At 34.6% G+C, this 27215-nt stretch overlaps 1 protein-coding gene across 1 annotated transcript in view; it reads right to left on the bottom strand.

The window, feature by feature from the left end:
* Positions 1–1976: 1976 nt before the first annotated feature.
* LOC127941457 (collagen and calcium-binding EGF domain-containing protein 1-like) overlaps positions 1977–27215 on the bottom strand; it is a 44002-nt gene continuing 18763 nt past the window's right edge. The window contains exons 3-11 of the mRNA XM_052536512.1: positions 19084–19136; positions 18104–18238; positions 16505–16642; positions 13529–13635; positions 11274–11382; positions 11045–11184; positions 6236–6271; positions 3572–3607; positions 1977–2401 (exon numbers count right to left, since the gene is read on the bottom strand). Of these exons, the coding sequence (XP_052392472.1) occupies positions 2144–2401; positions 3572–3607; positions 6236–6271; positions 11045–11184; positions 11274–11382; positions 13529–13635; positions 16505–16642; positions 18104–18238; positions 19084–19136 (1012 nt within the window). The 3' untranslated portion in view covers positions 1977–2143. The remainder of the gene's footprint in view (positions 2402–3571; positions 3608–6235; positions 6272–11044; positions 11185–11273; positions 11383–13528; positions 13636–16504; positions 16643–18103; positions 18239–19083; positions 19137–27215) is intronic.

Genomic DNA, 27215 nt, shown 5'->3' with positions numbered 1-27215 from the left:
AACAGGTAATGTAAACTTACTGGCTATTTCCAAACGTCCATATGAATCGTTTCACTTAGTCAAATCAAAATATTGTCTTTGCATTCACACAGTACTCACAGCTCAAAATGATGTTTTGATGAAGTCTGTATAAATGGCCTGCAGGGTGAACTGGCTGCAGTTGTTGGCTGGTTACTTCAGACAGTTTCTCTTCATGGGCCATTACTGTGCGGCTCTCACACGGATCAGTACGATTTAACCATGAAATGTGGAGGGGAAGACAGTGTCAGAATCAAACGGGTGCCCACCGCTGGGAATAAAGGTAAGAGGCCAGTCAATCATGTTTGAATCCGATTTCCAAGCTTCAATTGGAAGTATTAAAGAGTTTAGTTAACCTCATATATGATAAATGTTCACAGGACAAACAGATTTGACATTATATACAGGTTATGTTTGAAATATTAACCCATAATTCAATGTCTTTGACCTGACCTTGCATTTCCAGTGTGATGGGTGGCATGACTGTTTTCAGCACGGATTATAAGAATTGTTTCTTGAGCAGCAAAGCAGCATATTATACTGATTTCTGAAGGATCATGTGACTGGAAACTAGAGTAATGGCTGTTGAAAATTCAGCTTTGTCATCACAGGAATAAAATACATTTTATTTACAATATTACTGTATTTTATTATTAAATAAATGCATCTATGGTGAGCATAAATACTTATTTCAAAAAATATTGAAACATCTTACAGACCCCAAATTTTTAACTGTAGTGTATATTATTATATGATTTATTTTTTGTATAAAAATGTCATAACTAATAAGCCCAGTTAAATTAGAGATCAAAAAAAGATATTATGGCAAATATTGCCTCTAAATCATTTGCCACACTGGAAATGGAAGGTCCAGGTGAAAGCACCAAGCACTCAGAGGTATTCTGCAGGGATTGGTATTCGGCCCACTTTTATTTTAACTCATGTTCCAGTTTTACAAGGCTTGCAGAGCGTTAACAGACAGTCACTCCTGGAGTTCGTTAGTCATGTCAACACCTATGGAAAACAGATCCTATAGAAAATGCAGAAGCAGCTATCTATGATCTTGTTTTCCTCAGAGATAAATGAGTATACAGGAAGGTCAAATGGCAATGACGTTCCATAGCTGTGAACCGCTTCATGAACTGTGAGGGGAAGTACAAAAAAGAGAGAGTTGAGAGAGTGGGCAAGGTGTTTAATAGGTGAGGACAACAGAGCTGTTGAAAACCCTCACTCAGTGTCCTCTATTATTGCTTAACCTTGGGTTTAAACTCAGTGTAATATTGTATAGAGTGCCTGATATATATATATATACATATATATATATATATATATATACATATATATATATATATATATATATATATATATATATATATATATATATATATATATATATATATATATATATATATATATATATATATATATATATATAGTAATATAATGATTCGGTGCTCTAAAACAATGCTTATTATTATCAATGTTGAAAACAGTTCATGTTTAGTGCTTAATATTTTTTTGTGGAAACTGTGATACATTGTTTGGATTCTTTAATGAATAGAGAAGAACGGCATTTATTTAAATCAGACTTTTTTTATCTGATCAATTTAATGCACACTTGCTGAATTTAAATATTATTTCAAATAATAACAATAATAAAATATGCCTGACCCCAAATTCTTTAAAGGTAGCATGTTGCACATTCTATATAATTAGAATAAAATAGTTTTAAAGGATTTTAACTCTTATTAAGTGTCACCTTAAGAAACCTTAAAAATATTTTTAGAAGTATTTTTGGAACTAAAAAAATATTTGTAACTATTTCTTGAGCTATAAGAAATCAGTGGTTAAAAGGGATTCGATTCTTAATGTTTCCGTGAATCTGGCCCTAACAAGAGAACCATGGTATATGTAACCTGTTATTTGGTAGACAAATGACACATTCAAAATGCCCAAAATACAAAATGCACATCCTTTATATTATAAAAATAGAAATTTCATACAATGAAATACATTCAGCCTTTTTTCAGCATACAGTTAAATAGTCGTTCTGTGATATTTACACTCCTCATTCTCTCTACAATCAGTTCTTTCTTTCAGTTCTGCCACTCTTTGAGGGCAATCTTTAAATTGGCCAATCTGGATTATTTGAGGTTTGGGGTAATTTCCTCTTCCTGTTGCTCTTAGGTGGGATCTTGGGTTTGTGGTCTTCACCAGAGCCAAAGTCCAGGCTTTCCTGGGTGTCCCTCCAATTGTCCGGGGCAGATGGGAAATCCTCTACGGAGTGCAACGGTCTGCTGAACACTTTGTTCTGCAACTCTGCGATGTCATTACGAATGTCAGCCATCATGAGTAACAGGAAGTCGAAGGATCCTGGTGGGCCCTGAAAATATAATAATAATTATATATATATATATATATATATATATATATATATATATATATATATATATATATATATATATATATATATATATATATATATATATATATATATCTCACCATAGCAGCTTGTCTACACTGCCACCAAATAGGCTTAATTAAGCCAAATAAATAAAGCATAACATAGAATTTATAGCTATTTAAATGGTGAGACTTAAAAAATATTCATCTATTTTGATTTTGCAGAATCTTTTTTTTAACAAGTCATACCATTTAAATTAATATAAATATATTATATTTATTCATTTTTATTCATTTTTTTTTATTTTAAGCATTCTACAGATTTTGATAAAATAATGCATGCAAAAACACTACAAAGAGGAGATGAAAATATTTACCCATTATTTTATGTTTTGTTGTTTGTTTCCTATTTCCAGTGATTTTTGCATTCATTTTTTAGAATAGCAAAATCCATAGAATTGTCTATATATTTAAAAATAATTAATGATTTTTTTTTTTTAAATGTAGAATTTATTTTAATTAAAATGGTAATATAAAGTTTCTGCAAAAGGAAGTGGCAATACAAAAAAAAGAAGAAATATAATTTAAATGGCAGATGATTCTGCATGCATTATTTTAGAACCGCAAAATATTTTAAAATATAAAAATTAAAATACGTATTAAAAAAAAAACAAAAAAAACAATCATAATACCAAAATCACGAACATGTGTTAATGAATTATACTTTTTACTTGTACTAGTAATAGATTTTTTTTTTTATTATTAATTTTATTATATATAAAAAAAAAGGTACACATCCACAAATATAACAATTACAATATGGCTCAATTACCCATTTCCCCCGCAATTTCTTTTTTTTGAATTTAAATTGAGATATAATGTATTTGTAAAATAAATATATACTTTTCCAGTAAAGTATAAAAAGGCAAAGCAAATTTCACAAGGTGGTAGAAGAGTTTTTGGGTCTGTTTTCAAGAAAAATAATTTTTTTTAAACTTGATTTTGTGGATAATCACAATAGGATATCTGCTAAGAGAGACAGACAGAAAGACAGATGAAGTGTGATCAAGGGTAAGAGTGAGAGAGACGAACACAGACAAATATATTTCAGACATAAGAACCATGAGAGAGAGTGCCATGATGTTCTTACAGGCGGTCCGGAAGGGCCGGGGACCCCTCTCTCTCCCTGGAGAAACCAAACAAATATTTGGGTTAGCAGGATTACAGTAAAGAAGCCATGAGAAGTCCAATGGGACAGTTATTGCCTGCTATCTCTCAGTAACATGATCACACATGAGAAAACAAGCCATCACTGGCCACATCACAATCAGACATCTCTTCTCCCGTCATTCAGCAAATGAATCATCACTGCACAATGCAATTTAGCTTGCATGTAAAACCAAAAGACAGAAACAAGTTTATTCAGCATCTGAGTGTATATATAAATGTTATCTTAGCAGTGTTTCTGCGCACCATTTAGAGCTGGTCTCTAGTTCATTTGGGCTGAGGTATGGCAGTAGGTACCACACAGACAGACGTTGTGAGATATCGACCCCTCTGTGGGCATTATGTAGGGTCAAGGTTCACAGAGAGGTAGTAAGTGGCCCAGATGTTTTTGATTTGTGAATATATAAGCCAAAAAAACCTTCTATACAAACATGTAACAGAAGTCTACACACTACATGGATCAACCTTGAACCTATGCATGCACATGCATGTCAGAAAACTAACAAAACATTGGAAAAGCATGCTAAAGTAGGCCTAAATATGTGAAGGTGAATGCTTAAGGCTAAGCTAGTTAGTTTTAGTTGTGTTCTGAAATGTCTAAAAGTGAAATTCATGAAGCAACATCGTACATTAGTGTGAAGAATTTACTTTTACAGCCAGTTTCAATTATAATCAAGGGACAATCAATCTGGTTAAAGTTAGTTAAACTGTTGACATATTTATTGCTTGCTACGTGAATAACAACATCCAGTTTATTGCACTGACTAGGGGTGTAACAATACACTCATGTCACGATTCAATTCAATACACAATACTGATCTCACAATAAACTGAAATGGTTTTAAACAATATATAATTACTTCTAAGACTTAGATAAACAGTTAGAAAAAGTACTGTTCATTAAAATGCTAAATTTACACGAGGAATGGACTACGTGTGTCAAAGATCGTGTTTTATTAAGTTTTGTTTTTAGATAACACTTTATTTTACAATGTCCTTGTTACATGTAGTTACTACAATAAAAACTATAAATGATGGATAATTACATGCCATTAACCCTAAACCAATCCTTAATCCTAACCCTATAGTACGTACATGTAATAGTTAATTAATATTACTCACTTAAATGTATAATTACACTGTAACAAGCAGTGTTGGGAAAGTTCACTTTCTACATGAACTACATGAAGTTCAATTCACAAATTTTAAAATGAACTAGATCAGGTCATAGTTCAAACTACAAAATTTTGAACAAATTTCACTAGTTCATAGTTCTTTTTTTCCATATGTTGCTGCGAGCTATTATTTTTCAAAATTATTGCCACAGCCCATATAGAATCACAGACAGCAATTTTTTTTTAATCAGTTTTAACAATGAAGCTATGCGTCAGATTTCATTTTCATATCCAATTTTGAATCCTTATCCAACCAAGGGTTTACATTAGCATTGAGGGGACAGCATTTCACCATTGTTGCTTTTGGTGTTTTTCCGCTACATTATATTAAGACCCGTTTACGGTGTGTTTTAGCCGGGTTTTCGCCTCGAAGGCTCTATAGAAATCTGGCACCCTATTGAACAAAGTTAACCTGAGAGAGCGTGCCGTTCACAGACACCAGAATGAACGAGTTGACAGTAACATTCATCAGGCATTAATACAGCACGTTCAGTTCACGTTCGCCAAAAATATGAACGAGTTCATGAACTATTGTTCAATGAACGCGTTCAGGCACAACACTGATAACAAGGAAACTTTTTAAATCAAAAAGTGTAACCTTAATTTACTACTACTAATTAATAATCACGAAAGCCCAAATGTGTGTCGACCTGAGTTTACGTTATTTGATGTTGATTTAAATCCATCTAAAATTTCCTTTTGAGTGAACTACACACAATACGTATTGTCGCTATGCTATATTGCTACATTTTTGTATTGCAATAGGCCTATATTGTGAGAATATATTGTTACACCTCTAGAATAGACATTTAAAGGCAGCTTTTTAACAACACAGTAATGCAAATATCACATTATATTTCTACAAAATTAAGTGCGCTTGCAAATATCTTGAACATTTGCAAAGACATTTGTGTAATTGTGAACAGCATGTTTCTGGTTTCTTTTTGAGAATAGTCTTGTTGACTTTAAAATACCTGCCTCAATTCTTCTATAACTTGAACAAATTTTGATATAAAAAAATAAAAAAAAAGATTTCTAGTATTGTTTTACATTAGACCATGAGCAAGCAGATCACTTGTAACCGTTATCTGTGGTTCATGTGAAATCCCTCCGTGTATTTTTATTCAATATCTGGACTAATCATAATTCATTTCAAAAACTTAATAATGATGTTCGGACATTTCGAAAATATGTGCAATTCGTCCTGCCATCTATGATGTCATATTTGAATATTTTGCTCTTTGGTCATCGACCCAACGCCATCCAACAAATTATTACATTAGTGATTGGTCACCATTGACCTTAAATTTCTTTATCCTGTTTTTTTCCAAATCTTTGGACTCCAGACATGAAAAACAGCCCATGGCCACAGCATTGAAAAGTAGTGGACGGAGATAAAGATAGAAACATACCTTCATGCCATCTCTCCCTGGAGCCCCGGGTGGACCCTATGAACACAAAACACAAAAACATCCTAATTAAACACAAAACCATACATATTTACTAAAAAAACCCACAGCACAAATATATAGGTTTAATTTTGTATGACTGCACAAGGGAATGGTTAGTTACTTTATTAAAAATAAAAAAAAATAAAATTAAACATTTATTGAAAATGCGGTTTATATTTTTTTTTTACTGTTAAGTCTTCATTCAGTAGAATTTTTTACAAACGAAACTTGCAACTTTAGAACTGTGCTCTATAAATAAATATTTATTAATTTAAAGTATAACTAAAATATACAATTGTTCATGTATAAAAGTTCAGTTTAGAAATGTTAACTGCTAAAAAAAATATTGATTGTAAATGCATTGATTGTAAATATTTTAAAAGAATGATGGAATAAATACAAACATCTATGTTTAAAAGTTAATCTCTGAGAAGGCTTCATAAAATGGATTTTATCTGACCAAAACCATATGACCGCAAAAGGCCAAACAAAGGACCCTTGGCATATTTATATTCATTGAATTATATATTTGATGGTCCTATTAATTCAACTCTTAAATATTTTCACACATCAAATCATGCCTGTCAACGTCTTTAGGGCAGATCTGAGCAATATTTGTACCAGAATGGAAAACATGATTCATCGATCTAAAAATACTTAACTGAACTCTGGGTTTTTATGTGGGCGATTAGAGAGAGCTGGTTCTGTGCCAACTGCAATGTCAGCAGTGTTTGAGTAAAGACACAGAGTGAATGTGTTCATGGGTGGAGCGGTTGTGACAGACAGGGGAGGCCCATGAGTACACATGTTTAGGTTTTGAACTCCTATTTATGCGCATACAAAACACAACTCAACCTCACAGACGCAACTGGAGGCAGCACCTTAGACCGTGTTTTCCAAGAACACGGTTCCAAACTGCATAACTTCTTACAACAGACTGAAACTGTGAGCCCTCTAGAACTAAATTCATGTTATGAGCCAAGACTCCAGAGCAATGAAAGGCTCATGTTTCTACATATAGGATTCATAAATTATTACAATATTTCAGAAGTATATTTCTTCACTGACGACTCTTGCTTCAGTGATTAGGTCGATTGCATTAAAAAGGTTGATTATCAGAAAGGGTTAACAGTCAGCCTCGAGACGCACACTGGCCAAAGAAAGCAAACCATGTGAAGTAACGCAGTCAGCCTTTTCCCTGTTACTGCCATTATCATTTGTCAACATCCAGAGGTAGGATGAATGTTGTGCTTCAGAATCTTGAAAAATGTATTTTTTCTATACGCAAACTATAAAAAAGGCTTGGCTCACAACCAGCTTTCTGGTAGGAAATATATCAGGCAACAATCAAAAAGAACAGGGGGATCAAACGTGATAAAGGAGGACAGATCTTGTTAGAAAAAAAAAAAAAAACTAAGGATGAAAGTGATTCCGGTTACCCGCCCTAGTTTCCACTCCACCTGCAAAGACGCCCCCCTTCAGAGAGTCAGAGGTCATCCATCTGAAGGTCAGGGGGTTTAGGGGACACGTGTTCAAACGCTAGCCCAGACGGTGACCCAGCTAGGCTTGAGCTGATAGCATGATCTGAAAGGCTGGAGAGCTGAATATCTGCTGCTTTACTGCAGCTAAACACTAAACAAATTTTATTCACATTTCTACTTATTAAAAAAAATAAATAATAATAACATTTAATCATTTATAATGTTATTGGTAAAATTTGTTAAATAAAATATCAAAACAATAATAAAACATTTTATTTTAATACATTTTAATATTAATGTTACAAGTTAAATATTAATATTTAATTAATTTTGTATTTACATTTTTAAATAAAAAAATGTTCGTTTAGATTATAAAAAATGTCTGGATGTTAAAGTGACACTTTGTAACTTAAAACCACATTCCTAATTTATTTGAATAAAAAAAAAAATGCAAATGCATATTATATTAATTCATAATGTTAATATTAAAATATATTAAAATAATAACAAAATAATTGAACAATATTAATGTATTACATATTAATGTTTTTAAATTAAGAATGTTGATTTAATTATTATTATTATTATAATCGATGCTTTAAAGTAAAAATTTAGATAAAATAAATATTTAGTAATCGAATTTCTATGAAATATTACAATTAATAATAATAATAATAATAATAATAACAATAATAATAATGATAATTAATGTAGTATATTTTTATGTAGTATATAAAAGAGTATATTTACAATCAATTCAGTAGTGTTGTTGTAGTTTTTTTTTTATATCAGTCACAAACATTGCTTTATATGTGTGAAAAGAAACAAACAAATATGTTGCACTGAATTTTTGTATCATTTTAAATTTATCCAACTTTCGTGTGTGGTCCTAAATGAAACATCAGATATTCTGATTGGCCCATCACAACCAATCATAACAACACAGAATCTGCATAGCAAAGCCCTGGCAACCACTCCTCCACACCACGGCATCATGGTGCAACTGTAGGCTCAATCAATCACCACTGACATTCCTTTAAGAACATACAATGGAGTTGATTTGTACTCTTAACAATACACTTTGCATGGATGATGGGATATTATGTGAGCAATATGTTGAAATTGAGACTACACATATAATACAGAATTTAATTGGTTGTGTCAGTTTGATATGGCACACGGATTAACAAAATCATTTTAATGGTACTTCATGTCCAAAAATAAATAAATAAATAAATCACTGGCCTAGTGTGTGTTTATAAAAAAGTAAACACAGTCGGTGATGTCTTAAGTGAATGTAAATGAACAAGACATAAAAACATGTGTCAAAATATTGGATCAGTCCATTAAGCCTTGCAGTGTAACTGTGATAAATTGACACAATCTCTTTACATAAATCTACAGACACAATCGTGAGAGGCAGGATATTTTGTTGCAATCTCTTGCTCCAAAAGCCAACAACCACATATGCTGGAAGTGCAAAGACTCTTCAAATGATTTGAGTACAAATGAAACTGATCCTGCACCTTCTGATCCAGTTTCAGTCTTACAAGTCTGCTGAAACTATTAAGAGCCCGTAAAAGCAAACATGAAGTGGAACTGCATCCAAAAACAAAGATTTCCATGGCTATCAGAGCTAAAACTGACCATGTCCCAAATGAGACCAGACATTACAGACTTACTCACCATCCATGACCTTAGAGTAGAAATATTTCAAGTACAAATGCATCTGAAGTGTTTAAAGAAAACATTCGGTGACATATCCACCATCAACAACATAACAATTTGCTCAGTATATCTACAAATATCCACGGCTGCGAAAACATACTGTCAGACATTGATTCACAGCACTTGTGATTTGAGTGCGAAAAAAGTGTGTGTGTGTGAGATGATTATTCATTATGTCTGTCAGTGTGGGGAAGAATGTGTGAAGAGTAATGAGGGTTAACGGTCCGTAACAGGAAGTGTAAAGCATGTCACTGTCGAAAGCAACCAAAGGTCAGCGAGCTATAACACCTTCATGCTGTGTCTAAAAGGAAGCTCGGCTCAATAAATCTGCAAATGCTCAGCGTGAAGAACGAAGGTGCTGTGCAACGATGAAGATCAAGTGCAACTAACAATTAGGAAGTTACTCAACATCTTAAGAATGTCAGTGTAATGGGAAGTTTCTAATCTTTACAGCAGGGGGGCTCAATGCTACTCCTGGAGGCCTGACTTCCAGCTGAGGTTATGTCTAAATGCCTGATCCCAGCAAGTCTAGATTTACAACACTGAGAACATACATTTTCAAGTTTTCAAACACAACTTCTATATTAACTATTTGATCCACTTCTGAAATATTGTACTATGATAATCTGCCATTTTTAGCCAAAGGTTTAGTCTATATTTATATTTTTTTGAAGGTTGGACCATTCATTTTGTTATACAAACATAAATTTGTTAATTAATGAAAAACAAATACATATCCAGTTTTGTTATTGTTAATTAGTGCTATTAAAAATATTTTGAAATAAAGCTGATATATATTAATACTAATTATACTAGAAGAACACTGATTATATTATAGTTTTATATATTATTTTACTAAAATTGGCAAGAAAATTAATTATTATATTATGAATTATTATTAATATAATTTTTTAAACTATATTTTAGCTTACATGCCCCCAACCCGCCCCCCATCCAATCGGTTCAAAAGCAAGTTCAAGTCTTAGTTCCCCCACTGAGGCGACTGTTACAAGAAAAAAAAATATTTTGCAAATATTGTTTACTTTCATGTCATTTAGCTCCTTCAGGTTTGAACAGGTCTTTATTTAAGGTTTGACGGGCCATTTGACAGTAACAGGTCTGTGTGTTTTAGGAGGACTAGAACTAAACCTTAGCAGTAAAAGCAGATTTCCATGTGTAGAATTAAGCTTCCCCTGCATTAAATCCTTGAACCTGCTTTAGCACATTCTTTAGTGAGTCATAATAAATATGGACACCAATCAAGACTCATATTAAAGAATGTAAACCACATGCCACCCAGATACACAAAAGATGCTGAGCCAAAGTGAGTAATCGTCACGGAGCTTAATGGTGCAGCAGAATCAACTGGAACTGGAAAACAACACCAGTGCAGTGTGTCCCAAGCGAAACATCAAGAATTAATGGAGAAGTGCAATTAGATTATGTGCTAAAGTTAGACTAAATATTTTAATTATTACAGATGCAGGATAATAAACTAGAGCACATTGGTCTTCAAATCTAGGACTTCAGATACTGATTACAGTTGATAATACATATGTACCACTGGGCCACGGCGTCCCTGTTTGATATGCGACAGGTCCGGTGAGGGTCCCATGGGCCCCATGTCGCCTCTGGGACCAGGCATGCCAGGTGGCCCCATTTGTCCTGGAGGACCAGGGGAACCTTTGGGCCCTGGGCTCCCTGAGAGAGATATACAATGTGACAGGTTTACAGAAGAATGATATCAGGAAAAGAATGGCAAAAATAAACAGCATATTAACAAAGCTCACCTGCAGGCCCAGGTGGCCCTGTAGGTCCAGGTAAAAACGGATGCATCATCATCATCTTTTCATTGGTCATCTGTTTATTGACCTCTGTGTTGCTTGGCAATATGGCAATCTGAGGAAAGGAAAGTTACACAAAACCTACAGATCATCCAGAGTCTAACTGTTTCTTGCACTATAGGACTGGAAAAGTCTGAACAAAAAGATGAGAAGAACTCGTTTTTTTTGGTTCTGAAGCTTAATAGAACCAAAAATGCAAGATTAACAGTCAGTTTTACAAGAATAGTAATCCATAGATGAATATAAATGTCATTATTTGCTCCCTCTTATGCTGATCCAACCCCAATGTGCTGTTGTTTATTTTCTGTGGTAAGAATCTCCAAGAAAGAATCTTCATGCTGCTCTAAAATAAAATAAAAATAAATGGAAGAAAATATAAGAAATAAAATGAAAAATTAAATGAAATTTATAAAATTTTATAAAAATAATAATAATAAAAAAAGAATAAATAAATGGCTTAGGAATAAAGAGCACAAGCTCATAACTTTTTAGAAACGCTTGCAATATATTATAGCTTGGTCAAACTCGAATCCGTTGATCTAACTTTTACCCCTTCGCTTGGTACTTACCTTGGTCTAACTAGTTCTTAAGACACCATTATAACAGTGATAAATTTTAAGCAATTAACCCTTAAATATTTAGAGACATAACCGTGATTAAATTATTCCTTTGAGAAAAGGTATAAGGACATTACTGTCACCTGATAGCAACTAATCTGACAGGAGGGAATGGCTAAAATATATAACATTACAAGGTAACAAAGAGAATTATAATTTAAACCAAAGTAACGTGAGCATGTAATATGATCGATAAACTGTAACATCTGTGTACATGCTGTTCGCAAAAACAGGAAATGAACTGAGATCAGTGCCTGTCTTTTACAAGCGTTCTTCGGAGAGTATTTCACTTCAGAGGACTCATTGGAAGTATCCATTACCTTCTAACCTATGAGCTCTGGAGATCAGTACACACACACACACACACACACACACACAAGATACAGCCCTAGGCCTAGTGCATAAATCTGTGTGTCTGTGTCCAGCCCTTTGCAGTCAATTTAAATCTCATTTGTCATTGTTTCTGGTTTTGATTTTTGTCTGACTGCACATATTTCGATTCCTATGTTGCACCCAGTGCCAATGTCAACCACTTATGATGCTGCGAGAGATTAGCAGAATTATGTGCTGTGAACAGCAGTCCCTTTTGAATAAAAGATCTGCAGTTGAAATAAAACACTATAGTTCTGTTCCAAAACTAAGTAAACATTGCAGTCAAATGCCTACATAGTAAGCTACCTTCTAAAGCACAATCCTAACAGTTATTAAACCCCATAAATGACCGATTTAGTACCAACGCAATAGTCTTTAGACTAAAATGGTACACAATGAATTTTACTTACATTTTTATAATTTTATTAATTTTGAATTACAAGCTGACCACAAAATGTTTATAAATTTATAATAATGTTTTCTCATCAATGGATAATTTGTAACATTGCATTCTGGAACTGCATTCTCCAAAAATATCATGTCCGAAATATCATACCATATATATTTTTTAAACTGAAAAGGAAAAAAAAAAATCCATGAATAAATCTAAAAATACATTAATAATAAATAAAACGAGCAAGCCAATATAACTTTTTCCTAACAAAGCAATAGGCAGGAAATTAAAACAATGAAAAAAAAAAAAACCTTTTAAAGCAAACATATCAATGTTTTTTTGTGTCACCTTCTCACAGAACCATAAGTCTTGCCTCACTCTCACCAGTTCATCACATATTTTACTCTCAGTTTTTTCCCCTCATAGTCTGCTGGACCACATGCACAAGAGCTATATATCATGCCGTGACCATGAGGGTGCTGAGTGGATTTGCTGACAGTCTCACTTTGTCTACAGCCCGTCTAAACTGCATCCCTGTGTTCAACGTGATTTACTAGCCTGCAGCAAGGACAGACATAAGTCACACCACCAGACTGCTCAGCTGTTCAGCCCGTGTTTTATCACTTTTTATTTTGCCTATAAAGTCACCAACACATCCCTGAAGACTTGTATAACCTAAATCTGACTTGCTTGTGAAACATTTGCAGGCTGGTTCTTGTTAGGTCGGCTCACATCTATGGCTGAGAACATGCATATAAAAGGAAATCTGTGGCTTGTTTTAGCAAATAAGCCTTTCAGGTGAAACTGGTAAAGGGCACCTTCTGTTTGAGTTGGAGAACGGTCATCTTCATCTGATGGAAGTCTTCACATGTGGCCGAGCACGTTCCTTCTTTCATGACATTGTCTGATTTCTCAAACAGTGGGGCTGCAAAAAACAACAACAACATGAATGTGGAGCTTAAGGAAGTTTGTCGGACAAAACCAAAATTAATCAGCTAAGTGAAAAAGTCAATCCATGATGGCAAATGTTAAGAGAATGTTATTAAATTATAAATACACATAACTGATGCAATAAAAAAAATGCACAATTAAAGCATTTCAAGCTCATTAAAAATGGACCATGTGTTTGATTTGTATGCATAGTGTGTTGTATTTTAACATAGCAATATGCTAAAATCTAATTTCAACTAATTCAAATAAAAAAGAAGTACATTTTACTAGCATTATTTTAAAAATATACTTTGAAAAAAAAGAGTAGAACGTAATGTTTTTGGACATTTAATTGCATATTATTTATAATCAAGTTAAAATATCTGTTTAAATTTATATGAAATGCAATTAGTTAAGAGTGCTTTTTGACCCACTAAGGTATGTTATTTCAATTAATTTCTTATATTGTCTATGAAACATTATGTGCACACTGCCAAATTTACTGGCACACATTTATGGTAAACTAAAATATGAATGTAATTTCTACTAAAACTTGCGTGTCATGTATTTAAATATATGTGAAATGACACATTGTCAATGAAGCTGCAATTTAGTACATTTAAAATATTAACTTTAAGTGCAATATCAAACAACACAATGTGCTTTAGTATGTTTGTCAATATAAAAATAAGTGTACTTTAAAGCACTTTATAAAGGTGTACTGTTTGAGTTAGTTTTTATTTCTTTCATTTTATATCTGCAAGTACATAAAAACACACTTTTAAGATTGGAAATTCGAAAGCACATACAATACAATTAAGTGCACTTCAAAAGGGGAATCTCAAATATATGGTGTGTTTAGCTGTTGCCCCGTAGAGTGTTCTAAATAAAAAGCTTATGAGACTCCTTTTCAGTTAGTGTACTCAAGGCAGCTCACTAGGTTTTGGAACCGAGCTAAAGTTTTCATTAAAATGTCTCATAAACTTATAATAGGGATCTTAAGGTCACAATGGAAGCTCATTCCATACATGAATCATCAGAAACACACTAGCTCCTCATCAGAATGTACTAACTACTGTCATTCCTGTCAAAAGTCCGCAGAGTTCAGAAGCCCTTTTAAACTCCTACAGCAGTTTGACTAATAGCCGATAACCTCATTTAATCTACACACTGTAATCTCAGTGGTCTGGAATTCCCAGAATTCCTTTTTCGTGCATCTGGATTGTTGCAAGCCCAAATGCCCTGAAAGGTCATCTTATTTTGCACTCAAATTGACCCAAAAGAGAGGAAACAGCAGACAGAAAACTCTGAATGACTGATACGCTCCACAAGAAAGCCTAAAAGTAGATGGTGTGTAGAGGAGTGGAGAGGAAGGAGTGATTGATGCTAATGCTAACCGCTAGCTGGTGTCCCAAGTCATTAACCGCGAGGGGTCAGTGAACTTCCTGCATGGAGACAGGAAGTAATGTCTTATAAATGTGTCAAACCAGAAGAGGCTGCAGAATGTTGTTTTTTTTTGGAAACAGTGAGGAGATAAAGAGCTAAACCATATCTGACAAGAAATTAATGGCCCTAAAAGTTGTATAATTTTTAATAATAATTTATACAAATTTTAATAGTAATAGTATCTGCAAAATGTTAATTATTTTACCAAAATAAGAGGGATCATACAAAATGCATGTAATTATTTATTTAGTACTGACCTGAATAAGATATTTCCAATAAAAGACATTTACATATAGTCCATAAGAGAAAATAGTTGAATTTATAACAATGACTCCGTTCAAAAGTTTCCATACACTCGATTCTTAATACTGTGTTGTTACCTGAATGATTCACAGCCGATTTTTGTTTTGTGCCTGCTGTTCTTCAGAAAACTCCTTCAAGTCCCACAAATTCTTTGGTTTTCCAGCATCTTTTACATATTTGAACCCTTTCCAACAATGACTGGAGCATCAGTGACCATTTGAACCATTTGTAAAAGTCGCTCAGTTGTCCTCAGTGTGAAAAAGATGGATCTCAAAATCACACATTCATTGTCGGCAAGGGTTCAAATATGCAATAGATCCAGGAAAACCAAAGAATTTGTGGGACCATAATGATTTTTATGAAGAGTTTTTTTTTTGTTCAGACGTTGTAATTACTCAAATACATAAAGGTAATTTACATTTCATATCCACTCGGCTTATTTTCTGCCCATCTTTCTTTGTGTTTGCATTGCTTTAACTAGATTATGCATCCATGACCTGTCAAGGCATTTAGACCTCACTCAATCCTTTCCACACCTGCTTGATGGAGAGATCTGTGGATAGACAGGTCCAGACAGGAAAATGAATATATCTGGTTCTCTGTGCTCTATTTAAAACCTTAAAAACTTGCAAAAGCAGCTCCTAAATGGGAAAGTGGCTCTCAAACTGAACAAAAATCAGAAAACGGTGGAAATTAACTACAATCCCATGAAGCACTGCGTATTCCGTGAAAAAAAAAACACCCATTGCTACTCAGTATAAAATTACTGACTAAAAACCACTGAAACGGAGTATAAATACAGAAAATTCTAAGTTTGACAAAATTCTTTACAAAAACATATTACTGCCAAGTTGATTCATTAACTTTTATATGTTAACAATGATTTCTCGGGATTTCACTACAGCAATTATTTCATCAGTTAAAATCTGGACGTCTGAAAGAGGTGTTAGTGCACAGTTTCAGGTCGTGAACCGCTTTGCAGGCCCACAAACGTCTGGGAAACTCCAAACTACAGAAGAAAAGTAGACAGACCAAAAAGAAAGCAAGCAAGCTAAAGTAAAAGAACAAAGAGTGTTGCTGAGACAGACAAACAAAGATCCAGAGAGTACACTCACCTCGCTCGCCCTTGGTGCATGCTTTCCCATCATCCTCTAGGTAGAAGCCCTTCTCACACTCACACTGGTAGCTGCCAGGGGTGTTCACACAGATCTGTGAGCACACCGTCTCGTTATTGTTGGCACATTCATCAATGTCTAACGCAAGAACAGAGAGTGAAAGTGTGAGGGATGGAAAGTTGGCAAAGTGCAAAAGACGTGATGTTTGCTCCTGGGGCGGTATGGAGCGCTTCTGTCAGATCAGCCGGAGAAACAATATTTGACTCCCATCAAATCCATTTAACACTTCAGCAGTCTGGAAGGTCAGACCCTTTAAGAAACATTATTAACCCTTGTGTGGTGTTCATATTTTTGTTACTCAGCCAGTGTTCATAGGTCTGATGGACCAGCTGCAGTTTTGGGTTTTTAATTCAACACAATCAAAAATTATGTTCAAATACTCAACAGATGTTTACTTAATCCCAATAACAAGCAGTATAAACAGCATATATGGTCAAAATTTGCCCTTTACCTTTTTTTAGATCACATTCATGAATTAAAGTGCTAAAACCTTATACGGAAATGGCAGGGACAGAAACACAAAACTCACACTTACACTCACACTTTTATAGACTCTCTTTCTCACACACATACACACTAATTGCAGGCCCAGACAATAGGAGGACAGAGTGAAGGTACACAGGACCTAAAATTTCCACTCTTTTATTAATAGTATAATTTTTCTTATGATAAAAAGTGCAAATGGGTCCCACAGACTCGAACACCGTACAAGGGTTAAAGAGGCATTGAGAAACCAACCCTGAGAATTAAAAACAACCCATACAGGGCGCTAATATATCCATACTGTTAAATATTCCTGATGCTTCCAACAAAATGCTTCCATGGTAACCACTTTCAGGAAAACTAAATTTAAAGGGGGGGGGGGGGGGGGTGCTCATTTTCACTCAATCTCCTGTTAATCTTGACTACCTATAGAGTAGTACTGCATCCTTCATAACTCCAAAAAGTCTTTAGTTTTATTATATTTATAAGAGAAAGACAGCCTGTACCGTTTTTTTTTTCGGAAAAACAAGCGGCTGGAGGCGTGACGTGTGGGCGGAGCTAAAGAATCACGAGCGCCAGTACAACTCAAACGTACAACTTAATTTTTGAAACTTTGTCCATGTTTAGCATGGGAATCCAACTCTTTAACAGTGTAAAAAACTCAGTATGCATGAAATAGCATTTCATCCCCCCCCCCCCTTTAAACTAACAGTTTAGAAATAAATAAATCAAGTAAATATAAGAATTTAATTATATTCACAATTATATATTTATATAAACTAACATTTTATGAACTATGATTTTACATAAAAAATAAAAAAAATAAAATGGGTAAATGTACATTTTGAGCATCACAAACATTGTATACACATTGCAATGTTTGTGTTGCGTACATTGCATACACCATTATGCTGAGGACCAAAAGAAAATGGTCATCACTTTTTCTTGTAATTGATTAATGGTTTCATACCTGTACTGCACATTTGTTGTGTGAAAACAGATATTTTTTTGCACTCTGTATTATTATATATATTTAAAGTAAGTTCAAAATCTTACCTAGACAGTATGGTTTCTCACGGTTTCTATGTCGTTCCCGGTCATAGCGGTATCCAGAATAACAGGTGCACACCACACGTCCGAAATGATCGGTACACTGCTGTTCACACGGGGCGCCAGCGCACACATCATAGTCTGTGTATACAAACAAACATCAACCCAGCAGGAGAGGAAAGCACAAGACTACAAAAACCAAAAGCTTTAAAGCACTTGCATCAAAACCCACAATATAATTGTCCATCCCGAAAATAAAATCCAAATGTGGTACTTAAAAAAAAAAAAAAAAAAAAAAAAAAAAAAGTATTTTCACTTTTCACAACAAAACCAAAAAGAGGTCTGGGCCAAAGAGCCAAACCATCTCAGGGACAGCATGGAATGCCGTATGAGTCAGGGAAGTATGTGTCCATTCTCAATCAGTACTGTATGTGTTTCTCATCAGCAGAGAGAGGGCAGGAAAGGACACCAGAGAACACAAACAGCATAGAAATTGAAAAAAGGCTTTAAAAACAGGCTGTAGACAGTCTCAAAGGGTTTCAGGGACCACTACACAACCTCTCAATGTGGCATGGCGAACCGCAAAACACAGACAATTTAGTTGCACATTTTTATTTGACAGTTACGAGTAAAAACTCGTTAGTGGTTTGAAACCCTCAACCAAAGACCGAGCAGTATATTACTGCATTCAAAAGCTAATATACAGGCCTGTTCCCACTATAAAAATACACACAAGGTAATCAAGCTATCGTTACTGGTGGGGAAACTCTGCCAAGCTGTTTAAGGTGTGCTGGAAATGTTAAAACAACATGAAAAAGCTCTAGCTGAGTGGTTTCCAAAAGGAATGATTTTGTTTAGAACGCTAATGGGAGACGAGGGAAAACACTTCCAGAAATATCAGAGCAAATTCAACCCAGAGGAGTCTAATCTGGGTAGGGAGAGAGCGAGAAAGAGAGAGAGAGAGAAAGGGGGGAAAGAGGTCTTACCTTCTGGAATACACTGTCCCAGTACAAACTTAAAACCTTCACAGCACTTCTTTCTGAAAGAGAGACGAAGTGAAAGAAATGATAATACTTTCCTTAAAAAATTAATTAAGTCTTACCCTTAATAGGGTGTCATGGATGGTTGCCAGGATGTTGCTAAACTACCATTCAAATAAACTTAATAAATAAATACATTTTTATTCAGTGAGGACACATTAAATTTATCAAAAGTGACAGAAAATACTTTTATGATACAAAATTATGTTTCTATTTCAGATAAACATGATAAAACAACAACAACAACAACAACAACAACAACATCCTCATCAAGACTGTTTCCAACATTGATAATAATCAGAAATGTTTCTTGAGCTTGAAATTATATTTACATACAACCATCAACTTATTAGAATGATTTCTGATGAATCATGTGACACTGAAGACTGGAGTAATGGCAGCTGAAAATTCAGCTTTGAATCAGAGGAGTAAATTACATAAAGTTCACAATATGAGACAAAGTGAAGATCCAAATGAAAAAAAAAGTGTGTTTTTCTGGACAGTGATGGAAAACTCACCTCCGAGGTAAGATATTAATATCCCCCCCAAACTTTTCCCACTCTAAGTGGTCATTGTGGAGAGGTAACTCTTTTAGAATGACAAGGGAACAACTCACAAGAACTAACAGAAATGATTCATTTCAATACTATGTACAATGATTCTCAAATGTTTCAATGCTCCAAAAATAAATAAATAATAATAATATTAAATAAATAAATAAATAAATATAAAAAAAAATACAAAAAGGGGGGAATTGTGGATATTAAGCAATGGTGAAATCCTTTTTTTTAAACAGTATTACTCACACATTTTGTGGAACTATTTAGTCTTGTCTGCAGAGGAAGCAAACTAATTAACAATGCTTAAATAGTTCATATTAAAAAGGCTATCACCATGTTAAACAATTAAATGCATTGTTTTACAAGAACAATAAGAACAACATAAACAGTTAATATGTTTTCACATAATTGCTTTTACAGCCACAGAAGAAATAAGGGGTCTGAGCTGGGCTATGGCTGGCTGGTATGGTTTGAATCATGGGAGCGGTTTAGGTGGTCTGATTCACACAGGAAAACTTTATTGGTTTGTTTCAAGTACGAGATGAAATATCAGGAACTACAATCACTTACAAATCTCTCTCACACACAAATCTAAAACCCAAACACAATATAATATAATATACACAAACAAACTCCCAATATTAAGGGGCACTATATATATCTTGATGTCCTGAAAAAAAAATATAAATGCACATAATAATAGAGTTTAACTGCATAAACAATATGAAATTCCTTAAAGGAAATGACACCGCAAGATAAAAAATATTTACAATAATGAGTGGAGAAATCAATGATAATTAAAAAAAATCATCATAAGCCACAACTTGGCATTGAACTTGACTACATTACCTTATTTACAGACAGACTTGCAGTATTTCCACAATTTTTTTCCCTGCTGTATGTTGCCCAGAACTAATGGGTGTCCTTGGAGTTCCCTTCAAAATAAAGAATTTTCCCACGCTTACAAGAACCTGAAGCATTCAGGCTACAGAGACTCTGGGTATATGTCCCTTTTCTAGACTCTAAATGAAGGATTCAAAAGTATTTGAAAAGTCTGATTCCATACAAATACATTTTTAAGATTTGTGATGTCATAGGAGAACCTTTTGAAGTTATGATGTGATAGAATTAGAACTATGATGAGATAAGAGAACCCTTTGAATGTTTTTGTGAAGGCATAGGAAAACCTTTATTAAAAAGGTAGCCCTACTATGATTCCATAAAATAAAAAAATTAAATAAAAACATTTTACCTTTCAATGGTTGTTTATCTATGTGCTAATGCTTCAAAAGACCAAATACATGCATAAACATTTTTTTTGTGCTAAAGAAGTTTTATTTTTACACTCTTACATAAGAACCTATAATTATTAAACAAAATAATTTTTGTAGTATAATGTGAAGAAAATTAATTTAAGGATTGAACATGGTTATGTCCACATGAAGCCAGAGCTTTCCCTATCGGATATAACAAACATGGAACTATTTATTAATCTCTGTTAATGTTAGTTAATAAAAAGACAATTGTTCAGTGTGTTCATGTTTTTGTTGCTGTTACGTAACATAGATGTGTCTGACTAGAGGCCAGAGATGGGCTGATGACATCATCGTTTCAGAAAATATACGGATTCGCTGTCCACACGAAAATACAAAGGCGGCATTTTAAAATTTATCCATTCTGGGACCCGGTTTAAAGAAATATCGGTTTAACTCTCCCAAAACACCGGATCCATGTGGACAAAACGCCTATGCAATAAAAATCTTTTGCCTGTATACAGTGAAACACGTCTCTGTGTGGACAGGGCCTAAGAGAGCTCAAGGTAGGAAAACTCAAATTCTGAACTCCGTAAGACCCATGCTAAAACGCAGCTGTAAAATTAACTGTGCTGTGCCACACAAGTGCCATAACTCAGATTTATATGGTGAAAAACATCAGAAAAAGAGAGAATCCATGGAAGTGCTGAGAATACACTGAGACACAAATCTCCTGCTGTGGGAGGTGGTGATGGGTGTGAGGGCAGAATGAGGTGGAGGTGAATTTCACACGTTTGCAGTCATGTACACACAGACACTCCTGGGGTCAGATTCACTCTACCAAAGTAAAATCACACATTCACACACCACTGCTACAGAAACAAACACATGTGTTACGATACAGCGGTCAATTTGCAACATATGCAAATGATCTCAACCTTATCTCCTCAACACCAATCAAATAGATTAAATTTTGTGTACATGGAGACTTTAAGCAAGTCTCTTGATTCTTGCATGTTTCACTTAAAACAAAGGTAAGTGGAGGGAAGTCATGGCCTTATGGTTAGAGAGTCTGACTCAATCCAAAGGTTGCAAGGCCCTTGGGCAAGGCACCGAACCCCCAACTGCTCCCCAGGCGCCACAGCATAAATGGCTGCCCACTGCTCTGGGTGTGTGTTCACTGCTGTGTGTGTGTGTGCACATGAGATGGGTTAAATACTTTCACTTTGAAGAATTTCTAGTAAACTCACATATCTCAACCATGTCTCAAACTGTGTTCAGGATAATCAAGTCTGTAATTAAAAAATAAAGCACTTCAGCAAACACATACAGCAGGATAGGAAGGATGCAGGTTTATATACACGGAGATACTAAAGAGAAAATCTCGTGATTCTGGTGTGCTGATACCAAAGCCACCCTGATCCTCCACAAATACACAAACTCTGATATGTCCCTATCTTAACACACAACACTCAGAGAGAAGAACAGCCAGAACTGACCCTGGACCTGTGTCTGCCAGGGTAAGCATTCCAAAAATATTTTTTAAGATTTGTTTATTAACTCTGTGGTGTTTACACTCAGGTTTCCATCTGGTGCTGGTGCTTTCACAAATATATTCATACTTTGAGGATTTGATTTTTCATTCATTTTTTAAGATCGACTTTATAAAGACACATAAAACCCAAACTTTGAAACATATAAATGAGTTCATTTTTGTAATTATTACAATACAATTAGCTTTTTTATATTGTAAACATCTTTATGCGACCTCAAAATAAAGGGTAATTTAACTATTTATTGGATGTGCATGAAGCATGCAAATATCCATGAATTTTAAGAACTAAATCTGCACTGCATGACAGTATTTATTAATATGTGCATCATTAACATGAAAAACTATACAGGCTTAATGGATAGGAGAACATGAAATCCAGCTGGACCAAATCCCATAATGACTTAAACAGAGCCAGAAATGTTCAAACACCGTATCAACCTATACTGTATACATCACACAATTCGGAATGTAAATATACAAAACTTCACAAAGGCTTCAATATTTTGTCTTGAGCAACCCCAGATGTTCTGTGCTGAGGTCTTATATAGACTACGGCTACTTACACTGATTCATATTATCTGTGTGACACAGCACTGGTTTAATCTCAGAAGCTTGAAAACACAAAACTGTGTTCAGGCCTGTCTCTTTCTAAATAAAATGCACTCTCCAAATGCAAATTACAAAATCAGAGAAAAGCAGCAAGACATTTTTTCTAAAGATAAGGTCAGTGGCACTAATGCTTTAAAACATGACATGATAATGTAAAAGCTTTGAATCACTCCCTGTAGTGGCACATCTGTCAGTGTGGTTAAACCCTTACAGACTGATGGAGGCCAGAATTAGTTTTCCTGATGACCATTTCTCATGCAGGACCTGTGAGAGACACTCCAGTCTTCATAAACGCAGACACAAAATAGTGGAAGTTAAGAGCAATATTCAGAGCAAATGATCTTTTTAAACTGGAAAGAAGTTTTGTACATCAAACTCATTTCAAAATATCGAGAACTATTTAATTTCTTGTTATGACACATTAAAGGGTTCCTCCTAATAAACTCAATAAAACAAAAATACTAAACTAATATCCATTCCTCATTGGAAATCCACCAAAAAGATAAAGAAACTTAATTCCTTTGCACATTGAACCTGATGAACTGGGAGGGAAACAGTTTTTCAAATAAATTTACTTTTAATATTTTTTAGGACCTTCTGTCAAACAGATGTTTTCATCCAGTAGATTAATATTCCAGAATTCCATGCAACTGCGTGCCATTACATCATTTACTATTTAAAATCCTCTTGGGGCCAGATTGCAATAATAAGATCACACTGAATAGCAGAAGAGGATGTTTTGCAGCCGATTGCTCTGATGGTCTGACGTTTCCAGAGGGGAGGATCCAGATGTGAACCCAGCCTCGGGAGGATTAAAACGGGATGAAATGGATTAGTTCTGGTTTGGTCACTCAGACACGACCAGACTTTTAACCAAATCTTTGTTATGTAAGAGAGAAAAAGAGAAAGCGATGGAATTTGCATGCAGTGACATTAAATTTCTTATAACATTTATTCAATATAATTATTGATGATTCATTAAGAAACGTCACCTTAAGCCCTTTTTACTCACTTAAGCACCTGATTTCGACTTCAGGTGTATTTGCTTGTAGATGAAAAGGAAAGGTTTAGTTATTCTGGCACGTTAAAAGAGCTTAAAACATTTCAGACACTAAGAAAAATGAGCTGAGTGCGTTTTGTTTAGATATAATAGTGTGGAAAAGAAACTGTTTTGTTTTTCTTCAGCCTCTGTTAAATGATAGATGGAAATTATGGAAACTATGAATAAGCGGTGATATTCCAGAACCATGTCCAAACAAAAACAGGTGCATTAACACTGAGACACATTCACTTTTAAACAGGGCTTTTACTTGACTTGTCAGGCATTGTTAGTGGGTAGAGTAGCACCTGTGCTTTCCTAATGTTGTGTTTATTTAATTTCCCACGTTGATGGGTGTCCAGTTACCAGGAGAAAATCAGGTCTGGATTAGTGTGACCTCAGCAACACTCGCTGGGCTTTGAAAGATCTCGAATTACTTAAACAAACTGAGCACAGACCTGCAGTAACCACAGACACTGACAGTGCACATGGAGGAAAAAACATGACATTCTGGCTACACTGAGAAATTTACCATGGAAATCATGGTACCATGGAAAGACTATGGGCAACATCAGTTCAATTCAAATCAAACACTATTTAAATTTCAAGGCTCTAAATAAACATTCCTAAACTAAAAGTGATTATGAGGTTCTTATAATGCCAACAACAGAACAAAAAGATAGAAGACATGATAGAACAAACAAAAGGTAGACAGAATAATAGATAGATAGATAGATAGATAGATAGATAGATAGATAGATAGATAGATAGATAGATAGATAGATAGATAGATAGACAGAACAACAGATATAAATGATACAACACACAAATGATAGATAGAACAAACAATATACATAGAAAGAATGATACAATGATAGATGGAGAGATAGGACGGTCTAAATGCACTACATAACTTTTGCTCTGATTTTTGTCGCAGTTTACAGTTTGGAGGAGTTGGCATTATTTGCTGAAAGTCAGAGCCAGTCTCCAGTCAGAGTTAACAGATTTCACATAAAATCATGTAATATATGACGGGCAGAGAAGTCTGTAAGTGTGTGATCTGCTGTCATTTAGTGCATGATGCATTTTTCTGTGTATACCAGTAACTATTTACAAAGTCGACAAATATGATGTCTAACGCTTCAAAATCTGTTCATATTCTAAAAGTAGCTGGTGCATTCCAGCCTGACAAGTAAGGTTATTTCAAGTCCAGGAATGTGTATTAAAAAATTAATTGGGAGCATTTCAAAACCATGATGACTTTAAGATTATCATACCACTTGAATTTAATACCCTGTATTTAATATTCAAAGATAAATATCCCAGACTGTCTGGCCAAGCACAGCACAAGGAGTCATCAACGATCACAGCTGGAAATCACAGGCTAACAAATGCAAAACAAAAATGTCAATTTCCTTTATAATTAACATCCACATAATTGGCCAGAAGCCGAAGCCATTAGCAGCTGTGTTAAGTGAGCGGTCTTATTATTTCATGAATTTGTGGCGGTCATCTTTCTCCTCTATTCCTGAGCAAAAACCTGTACAGCTGGAAACTGTAAATTACACAGACCTGTTTGAAGTTTCAGTATTACACATGTAAGGATCTTATTAGATCTCATGGTCTAGATCTAATCTTATACTGCATGTCAGTAAACACCCTTCGCTCAAGTTGGGCCTCTGAAGACTAATTTGATCTTGTTGCTTTTGTGCCAAGTGTGTGTGTGTGTGTGTGTTTAGGGAGGTCTAATTGTATTGCTGGTGCTCTGACGCAGAAGGCCACTTCACCTTCTCTGCTTTTATGCTTAGAAGAATCTTTATGTGGCACGAATCAAGAGCCTGAAACACATTCAGACACAAACTCTACATTTCTTCACACTGGCCCTAGATGTGGCCAGTTTTGTTTTAGTTTTTCTTGTCTTCTCTCTTTGCGCACTGTAACACCACCCACAGGTCTTTTATGAGTCGGTGTGCCTTCAGTAACCCACTAGACTGAATTTCCCCCCCCGCACTTTAACGTTCACATTAAATCACAGAAGTGCTGGTGTTTGTTTAGGTGTAACTGCTTGGAATGGGGCCTGACAGACCCAGCCAGCCAATGCAAAGATCTGCCTGTCAACATTTCAGACATGATGAGGTGATGAGAAACTGAGATTAATTCAGACTGATGCTTTAATGGGCATTAAGTTAATCTGGAAACCTATGCTCGCATGGGCACCATGTAATCCATGGGCGTTTCACAGTTAAAGTTCACATTTAAGTTGAATTTAAAGTATGCTTGTCAGTTACTTCGACATACACACTGCTGATAAAGCTGATAAACAGTGAGCAACTGTGAAACATTAAATGTAGAATGTTATAAAAACTGAATATCAATTTAATGTTATGTGAGAGGAGATGGGCGATAAAATTTAAATTAAAAGCCTTTATTTACAATGCATTACAAAGCTGTTAATAATGTACACTGTAGTGCATTATATTTTAAATTAATAATCTTAACCAAAAGTTAAAATGCACTTTAATATTTGAAGGTTTGTTAGTCACCTGTTTTAATGCGTAATACCTTCTAAAAGGTGTAACAATTAACATCTAAGTACTATAATTTTTTATAACAATTATTCCTGAGATCATGCAATACATAAGGCTATAAGGTGAATTACAAGCCATAATTAATGCACTAAATAAGCTTTTATAATGCATTAAGGCTTTAAGTAAAGTGTATTATATCTCACATCTCATAATTTGAACAGCTAACCAACCAAATTTTAAAGAACAGATATATTAATATTTCACAGTTTCAACTGGTATATTGGTCACATATAGGATGGAAATCAATTATTTTAAGAAACTTAAGCCCAAGAAAATCCCTGAGCAAGACTGGCAAGCTGGAAAAGTTTCAGGAAAACTCAGATATTTGAGAAATATAATCTATGTGTTGAGTTGTTGCTTTGGCAAATCTTCCTTCTTTGTCGCTCTGCCCCTTGCTCTCCCACTATTGTTTTCACATCACTCCTATTTACAATCAACAGTTCGAGAGAGGAGAGGAGCTGGCCAACTTTAGAA

This window comes from Carassius gibelio, chromosome A21 (assembly GCF_023724105.1).
Source record: "Carassius gibelio isolate Cgi1373 ecotype wild population from Czech Republic chromosome A21, carGib1.2-hapl.c, whole genome shotgun sequence".
In the NCBI taxonomy this organism is placed as follows: domain Eukaryota; kingdom Metazoa; phylum Chordata; class Actinopteri; order Cypriniformes; family Cyprinidae; genus Carassius; species Carassius gibelio.
This window is presented reverse-complemented; position numbering and strand designations above follow the sequence as displayed.